Source organism: Pomacea canaliculata, linkage group LG14, assembly GCF_003073045.1.
Source record: "Pomacea canaliculata isolate SZHN2017 linkage group LG14, ASM307304v1, whole genome shotgun sequence".
Taxonomy (NCBI): Eukaryota; Metazoa; Mollusca; class Gastropoda; order Architaenioglossa; family Ampullariidae; genus Pomacea; species Pomacea canaliculata.
The window spans coordinates 9726727-9735936 of record NC_037603.1 but is presented as its reverse complement, the minus strand read 5'-3'; the positions used below and the strand labels follow the sequence as shown (position 1 = coordinate 9735936).

The following is a 9210-nucleotide window of genomic DNA, read 5'->3' as shown; positions in this document are numbered from 1 at the left end:
CTTGTGATTTGTGTGATTTTGTTGTTGGTGTGAATGTGCTGTGACCGGAGTAATCACTCACCTGATACAGTGACTGACTGTACAGTACTTGTATAGATACAAGTAAGCACACAGTACAGACACACAGGACAGACATGGACACAAAGTGACGACATCAGATATGTGGATCTTCATGTGAAATGGAATAACTTATCTCATGGGTAACCTCGAGGAAACCTAACTTCCGGTCCCAGACATACAGGCGTTTAAACGTCACCCAGTAGCGACACGCCCTGACAAGAGCTGGTGACAAATATCAACAAGTGGGTGGATGGCAGCGGGCAGGACCTGGTCATCAAGACAGACCTGAGTGGCGAGCTTTGTCACCAGTCATCTGTCCAGCTGTTTGTCTGTTGATGGCGGTAACTGCCGGACACGTGCTAGTGTTCTCTAATCCTCACCACAAACACATTTCTTCTCGTGTTATTGTCATCGCCGTCTTGTCATCAAGCATCAATGTTTTCAGCCCGCAGACCCGAGCTGACAGGAGCCTGACAAATAAACACAAATCTACCCACGCGCATGGACGGACAGACGGATGCACGCACGCACGCACGCATTTTGCACGCATAAACTGAAGGTCAACTAGACAAGCAGGTAGACAGACAGGCAGACCTCAGGACAAAGTACATTTCCCTCTACCTGTATATTACTACAGAAATGATGACAGCGATGACGAGACAGATGATGTATGCATGATGTCCGACTCACACCTCGCACGTCTGTCACGAGTAAACTTTCTGCCTCCGTCATCTGAAGAGTTCTGATGATGCACACGTGACTATTCGGGCAGGGCCGCCGAGAGCCAGCCCTGGCCCCGGGGCAGACCTCTCCGGTCCCCTTGTACTTGTAATCGTAAATTATTTTCCCAGTATATTGTAACGATTCGCGATTCAGGTGAATCTAATTAGATTCATTTTTATTTTTAATTCTACTTGCTGTCAGGGGAGGGAAATCGCGCGGAGGCCGCGTCAGTTCTAATTCTTTTTACGTCATGGATGAATGACGTAAATGAACTGAGCACAGCGTAACTAGGGCGACGGTAGGCAATGGAGAGCCATGTAGTACTTATGATTGGTTGAGAGAGTCTCCAAGAAAGACTGTTAGGAGGTCGTCCTAGTTACCTGGTCACTAGGGGTGCCTGATTGGTCAGGAAGAAGAAAAAGGATGAGTTAACTAGGTGGTTCTAACGTTTCTCGGGACAGACGAGACCAAGCAGTTGCAGAGTACAGAGCTCCGTGGTCAGTGAACAGTGTGTGGTTAACTACCTGCAACGGATATCCAACGTTTTTCCTGTGGAGTATTATCGTGTGTATTCCGAGTGTGGTGTAGTAATCAATTCAGTCGGAATATAACATCTTCGCCGATACGGCTTTAATCTCTCCTTAGCTTCACAAACTGCGTGAAGTGATTCACTGGATTAACCTGCTGGTCTAGTCAGTGATCTAGCCAACCGTCTGAGAAACGTTAGGAGGTTGACGCTGGGGGTAGTAGCGTTCTTTTATTTTGTTTCATCTACATCTCATCGCTAATTAATTTCATAAACATTAAATGTGTTAATCGTTGGCCGGACCTTTTTGTTGAAAAAGGTGAAAGAGTGCGGCGAGCGTGGTTTACATGCAGATGTTTACACGCGCTCGCAAACACATTTAACACACTCTTTCGTAAAACGTTACATATATAATGTATGTTTACAATTCCAATCTCAATATCTACACTCAAACTCAACTTCTGCATGTGTAATGCTTGGGTGTTCTGTCCTTAGACCTTTCTTTAAAAGAAAAAAAAAGGAGAAGAAGAAAAAAAAATCCACTGACCAAGTCCGGGCCCCCTTGACAGCTGCGGGCCCGGGTACACCAGACCCCTGTCCCCCCCTCTCGTCAGGCCTGTATTCGCACACCACTGCCTCTCAGGGTTACGTGTCTGCACGTGTCCATCCCTAGTCGCACATTCCTACTACCTCCGCTGTCTGCCCTGGAGGTAAGTCAGTGAGTGTCCATCGCTAGGCTGGGACAACTGATTTCTCTTCACATGCTTGAATAAGGACTTAGCTTCCCCCACACACACATACACACGTACACACATAGACACATATACACATACACACATACACACACAACTTGCACACACACACACACAAATACACACGTACATACACGTTCACACATGTACACATACACACACAACTTGCACACGTACATATACACACACGTACATTTACACACATGCACACATATACACACGTACACATACACACACATCCACAAGTACACATCCACACTTACATGCACACAGTTTTATTTTTATTTCCATTTTTCCAGTTTTTTTTGTTTTTACAACATTTTTGTCCTAATCCCTATTCTTACTATGTTTCTTTTGTCATTTTAATGTCTTCGGTTCTTTTAATTTTACTTTCTGTTGGTTTTTAGGTCAGTTTGGGAGAACTATTTGAATTCCCAGGATTTTCCAGGGGAGATCACTAGTGGAATCAAAGAATTTAATCCTGTCACTTGTTATCTCCCTTTGTATTTCTGTCCCAGGTCGATTCTCTGTGTGTGGCGAATGGTGCTTTCCTTAGCAACACACACTTTAATTGTCAACAGGGTTGTAAACAGTCCCGATATTGAGGCCAGACCTTACAGATTATCTCACGTTAAACATTGTCTGTCAGGTGAGAAGTGAGGCTGACATCACAGGCGGAGACGGATTTCCTGTGGATGTCATGTTGACATGTTACTTGCTCACCTAGCGTGTGGTGCAAACATAACATAAATCCTCGGCATATTGCACCACATGTAAATGTAAGGTCAACATGTTTATATTACATTCACACATACCTTGACTGTGACCAGCTGACAAACGGTTATACTGGTCTGACGATGCTGGTTGTCATGCAGGAACCCTGACAACGGAGTAAGCTGGTCTGATTGGGTCACGTGACTCAGCATGGCGCTCTCTTGAAGACTGCTTGGGTCCCTTGGAGGGTCGACGTTGATGAGAAGAGAGGAAAAACTGGCTTGCAAAGGAAGAAGAATGGATTGGTCGTTATAAAGAGGGATGACCACTGGTCAACACCAGCCTCAGCCCCTACACTGCCGATGTTGTTCCTGGTGTAGTCCCACAATGCTCACTACCACGTCGTTGGCTTCATGTTCCCTGTATGAGATCCGGACCAGCCTCCTCAGACTTTCTGGTCTTGAAGCCTGCATTGTCCGTGTCAGCATTTAAAGTCCACGTTTCATCCCTACTGCAAGATTCGAACCACAAGGGTCTGTACAGCTTGCCGTTGGTGGCAAACCTGATGGTGTTGTTAGACCAGGTTCTGTCCAGCCTGGCCATTGCCGCTATCATGATCTTTAAGAGAATGTCTGTTGTGGGGTTGTCATATTTGGCTCCTTGGATACTTCACCCTATGTTTACTACTAATTATTCTCATAGTACTCGTTTACTTAGTTTATTTTTCCCCCGTAAAGGGCTAGAGTTAAATGGAAAAAGCATTTTCTCGCTTAATTTACCTTAATAAAAAAATTATCATTGTTATTGTCATTTGTAAGTTCGGACTGTTATTCCCTTCACAAATCTGTCAATAATGTTTGTGAAGAGTGAAAAAAACAAACATGATCTGACGATGGTGGCGACTGATAACCAGATAAACAACAGTTGATATTAGACCTTGGGCTAATGCCATGACAAACACAGCTGACAGCTTCATAGATGTGATGTACATCTGTGGACAAACAATGTCTGGATGTCATGAAGCTAAGACAAATACTCTTCGCAAACATGAGAAGGACAACAGTGTCAGCAGGTTTCAACTTAAACCATCTTTACAAATGCTGTTGATTAATATCTCATCTCACTGTCGTGTTTATATACATCTCACATTTTACTCTTGATTTATCTGTTGGTCGTCGCTGTTTTTCTCCTTGTTTCTCTCCTCCGGTCATCTATTGGTTTTAACCATCTGTTGGTCTTCGATGTTCGTCTGTTGCCTTCCTCCGTTCATTTAGTTGTTGGGTGAGTCTTATAAGAATAATGTACTTGCTGACATGATGCTCTCTTTATTGAGCTTTCAAAATGTGCGTAACACAAACAAACTGTTGGTAAATATTTGTGAAAATAAACATTCTCACTTATCGTTGCACTTTCAATGTCCATATTTTACTCGTAAACAATAGTAAGAAACCGGAGGTACATCGACACGAGTGATGACATTTGTCACCTGACCTCTGCTTCACAACTACAGCCTCTGACGAGCAGAATGTGAGTCAATCAAGGTAGTAATGACAGTCAAACTTGTTACAACCCTACTACAACTACAACAAACAGTTCAGTAGATGTGACAGACATCAGAGCAACAAGGAGCCTCACATGTCGGGATTGAAGTCCAGTTGGAAACACGACCTCGGTAAACATGTCGGGACTTGTTGCAATCCTACTTTATTCACCAGGTGTGGTACCCTCGCCCTTTGTTTATCTCCGGGTCTTCGTTCTTCAGTCTCTCTTGGTTGTTCCTGTTCACGGCCTTTGTTTGCGGTATATGTATGTACCTCTCTGTTATTTGTTGACCTGTCGGTCTACCTGTTTACATGTTCCACTCAGACGTATCTGACTACAGCAAACTACATTTTTAACTTCATGTTAACCGTCAGATGTCATGTTTGCCTACTTATCCTCAATGACAGATTAAAATCTCTTCCCATAGGGCTACCCAACTGCCTTCTTGGGGGACCTTAGTGTACTCAATGTGAAATCTGACTCAGATCATCATCATTGTCGTCGTCATCATCATCGTCGTCGTCGTCGTCGTCGTCGTCGTCAAATTATCCAAACTATTAGAGATACTGGAATATAGCACAGCACTTACTGCAAATGTTTTTCTTGTATTTAATTATTTGTGTACTTTATTGTTATTTTGTTATGAGGCTAACACATTATGACATTAACAGAGAGAGAGTGTGTTTGAGTGTACGATTTTATATGTCTTCGTGTGTGTGAGTGTGTCCGCGTGTTAACTTGTGTGTATATGTGATGAGTGTGTGTTTGTGTGTGTGTCGACTATCTACAAGATGATGGAAGGCTAAACTCTCTCAGCTGCCTGTCGTCACTGACACTCACTGTTTACTGTTTACTGTAAACAACTGCCACGTGGTGCGACTGTCGATGTCGCTGACAGAATAAAGGTGGGCGTGTGGCGAGCGTTGAGCATCTCGTGTTGTTGATGTCGCTGCTGTGGTCGTCCTGCTGACATCAACCTTGACTTTCTAATAAGTCAGGCAATTATAAAAATAGAAACTCAATACATTGCAATTAATTGTTATGGCAGGTAAAGCTGTCACATCACACCCTGGTGACACACGTGTGACGTGCAGGCAGGGATCATAGTTCCTGAGAAATAATCCCTTCCACAATATTATTTAACTGCGAGAATCCAGTGTTTGTATGTCCTCGGATATAAGCTCCGATAATAAAGGTGTTTTGCGGCCTCCGATACAATCTGCGTGGGCATAGTATCTGTTGTTGTATCACGTGACGTCTACTGGTTCACTGCTATTCACGGGTCGTGGTGTACATCATACTACAACACTTTGTACACAGAGCATGTGGACTGAAGTTATTGTCTGAGACATCCTGATGTTTGTCTGTTAGTGCCTGTGAGACCATCGTGTATGTGTGTACGAGTCTGCTGTACAGTTGGGTGTGGGTGTCACCTGGATGATGTTGTCTCACCATTCCACGCACCATCACAACTCACACATGCGCATCCGCAAAGCCAATCCAGTCACACAGAAAAAAAATATAATTAAGAAAGAACAGAAATGTGTAAAAAGGAATCAGATATACAATAATTATCCCCACAATGGTCCGACACTTGAAATCTGCTACTTAGCTTGTTGGCATCTTGACATGATGATGATGGACGATGAATGATGATTGACGATGATGATGATGATGATGAAGCATCATTCAAACTTTATGTTTGTCTGTTAGTCCATAGAAGACATTCAAATCCATCTCTTTAAGAAATACCTTCAACAAACAAGAGCACTGTTTCACTCAGTTCTTCATCCACAAACGTTTTTATTAAATGTGTTTTCTGTTGATGTTTAAACTGTGTCTCTGTCGCTTCCTTTGTAGAACTTTGTGCGCACCACACTGAACTCACACCCACAAGGTTGTGACGATGAATGATGAGGGATGATGATTATTATTATTATTAGTTTGATTTCTCCCTCAATTGTACACCTACTGAACACCTGAAACTGTCCACCTGGTGACCGCCTTAAATCCCGGGATTACTGACTGAAACACGAGTCTTTGACGTACTGAAGTTGTCACAGAGTTGGAGCTGCAACGTCCTGGTAGCTCTGTAGCTCTGTGTACTTTTAACTATAAAAGGCGGAGGAAAAGCTGTTTGTCGTTGGCTGTCCACCAGCAACAATCAACCTTCAGCTGCTTTCATCGTCGTCGTCGTCAAAGTGTCCGACATGTCACCGCTCGTGGCGCTGCTTCTTGTCTCCCTGGTGTCGTCTGCTACCCTCTCACTCGCCGTGGATCCTGGAGACAGTCAAGGAGCTTCTTCTGGGTGAGTCCGTCACTAGCTCTGTCACGTGCACAGTGACGTCAGCTCTGTCAGTCCCTCCCTAGCTCTGTCACGTGCACAGTGACGTCAGCTCTGTCAGTCCCTCACTAGCTCTGTCACGTGCACAGTGACGTCAGCTCTGTCAGTCCCTCACTAGCTCTGTCACGTGCACAGTGACGTCAGCTCTGTCAGTCCCTCACTAGCTCTGTCACGTGCACAGTGACGTCAGCTCTGTCAGTCCCTCACTAGCTCTGTCACTTACACAGTGACGTCGGCTGTCAGTCCCTCCCTAGCTCTGTCACGTGCACAGTGACGTTGCTCTGTGTAGTGAATACCTTGAGAACACCCTCCCTTAACTGGAGTCAGGTAAGTGTTACCGGAGACGAGAATCGAGCGATGTCTAGCAACATGTTTACCTTCCGTTAACGTTGTTGACACACCGGGTGTTGACTAGAGGTGACGTCTTGTCTTGTCCCGAGGTTTCCTGAAGTCTTCTGTGAGTATCCTGCTCACTCTTGATGACAATGTCAGTGCCATGCTGTCGTGCTGACATGTCATAAGCTAGTAGTGTAGTCACACCAAACATTTCTAAGTACAGTAGACATGCACACTCCATCATAGCTATAAACATGTCGTCACCCGGGCATCTTGTAGCCAGACAGACCTTGCTGTGTCCGTTATCTACAGTGACGCTACTTTTGTCAGTCTCCACAGACTGTGATGAACACGTGACGTTGGGAGACGTGACGGAATGTCCTTTGTAGTTTGCAGGAGCAGGACAAGAGGGCCGTGGACTCTGTGCAACTACAGGCAAACATTCTCGACCTGGCCACAAAAAGAGAGTTAGACGAGCTTCGATCCTGGGCAACAGGTCGGTTGGCCACCCTCGAGTTACAGACCGTGACGTCACAGCTACAGTCGGCACTGCCATCATCTGCCAGTGAGTACATGTCATGTCACAGCCTTTTTCTGTCAGTGAGTACATGTCATGTCACAGATCGTTAATCGTGCCAGTGAGTAGAGGTTTTGCTACATTTTTGTTCTGTCTGAGAAGGAAGATCATTCCAGCAACTTTTTGTCTTTCCATCCTCCTCTCTGTATTTCTCTTGTCTCCACATCCTGCAGTCACTATTGAGGAATCTGTCCCTTCACCTGCTGGATGCTGTCATTAAACCCTGCAGGATAGAGATATAGATATATACAGTCCTGTAAAGAATTGCAGACCTAGACAGGAATGTGTATATCTATATATCTATATATCTATATATGCCGTATATTACATCTGAACGACTGTGCCTACTTTACTAAACAAAACCAGATGACAGTGTCTGTACAATGTCTACAATGTCTATAATGTGTCTATATAATGTCTCTATAAAGTCTCTACAATGGCAGGTTCGCTGTACACACGATGGGGAAGTGAGACCTGCTCTAACACGTCATCACTAGTGTACTCAGGTAAACACGTCATCACTAGTGTACTCAGGTAAACACATCATCACTAGTGTACTCAGGTAAACACGTCATCACTAGTGTACTCAGGTAAACACGTCATCACTAGTGTACTCAGGTAAACACGTCATCACTAGTGTACTCAGGTAAACACATCACTAGTGTACTCAGGTAAACACGTCATCACTAGTGTACTCAGGTAAACACGTCATCACTAGTGTACTCAGGTAAACACGTCATCACTAGTCTATACAAGTAAACATTTTGACACGTCATTACTAATGTATACAAGTAAGCTCCTTAGCACGCCATCACTAGTGTTCATACGTAAACTCTGTAACACGTCATCACTGTATACAGGTAAGCTCCAAATTGTTTGTTTTATTGTACAACCCTCAGCTCTACCTCTGTAACCGAAATCTTGTTTTCTTGTGTCAGTTTGACCGTGATAAACAAAGCACACTTACCTACATTTAGCTGCGTCTATTAGAGAGATTTAAGGAAAAATCATCACAACAGGTGTCATAGGAGGAGGGTTCTATAGCAATCCCGGCTCAGCGGCCAACACCCTGTGTCTCACCCTCCAGCCTGTCTACGACGGCCACAACCCCACCAGTGTGAGTGCAACTCTCTACGGTAGCGAGTACGAGACGACTCCAGAAGAGAAGCAGGACCAAGATGGCGTCTGCTCAGTCTGCCGTGTCCATCGGTCCACCACCCTCATGATACCCGGAACTAACGTCTGTCCTAACGGGTGGACTCTGGAGTACAGCGGGTATCTGATGGCAGGCCGTGACGATCATCCTGCTTCCACGGAGTACATCTGTGTGGACAAGAAACAAGACGCACGGTACGGCTCCAACGCTAACAACAACGGTAAAGTCTACCACTACACCGTCGGCATCTGCGGCAGTCTGCCGTGTCCCCCGTATGTTCAGGGCAAGGTCGTCACGTGCGTGGTCTGCTCCAAATAAGTCACGTGACTAGCACGTCACCGCCGCTTTGGTTGGGTAACTCCTCGACACACTTTGTACCCGAGACCTCAGTCAGCATCATTACCTGCAGCTGTACGCACGCTGACCACCTACATTATCAGGTGTGATATACACCTCAATAAACCTCAAACCATTAACGTG

General features: G+C 44.9%; 1 protein-coding gene across 1 annotated transcript; it reads left to right on the top strand.

The window, feature by feature from the left end:
- Positions 1-6442: 6442 nt before the first annotated feature.
- Positions 6443-9210, top strand: LOC112555732 (short-chain collagen C4-like). Its single transcript, XM_025224223.1, has 4 exons — positions 6443-6625; positions 7387-7562; positions 8018-8080; positions 8594-9210. The coding sequence occupies exons 1-4, from the start codon at positions 6528-6530 to the stop codon at positions 9046-9048; spliced, it is 792 nt and encodes a 263-aa protein (XP_025080008.1). The 5' UTR covers positions 6443-6527; the 3' UTR covers positions 9049-9210.

What these genes read in the sequence shown, in the direction of transcription:
- LOC112555732 (XM_025224223.1), top strand. Translation starts at nt 6,528, where the DNA reads ATGTCACCGCTCGTGGCGCTGCTTCTTGTCTCCCTGGTGTCGTCTGCT. An exon ending in AGTCAAGGAGCTTCTTCTGG is followed by an intron (nt 6,626 to 7,386) that starts GTGAGTCCGTCA and finishes TGTCCTTTGTAG; the next exon opens with TTTGCAGGAGCAGGACAAGA. An exon ending in GTCATCACTAGTGTACTCAG is followed by an intron (nt 8,081 to 8,593) that starts GTAAACACGTCA and finishes TCATCACAACAG; the next exon opens with GTGTCATAGGAGGAGGGTTC.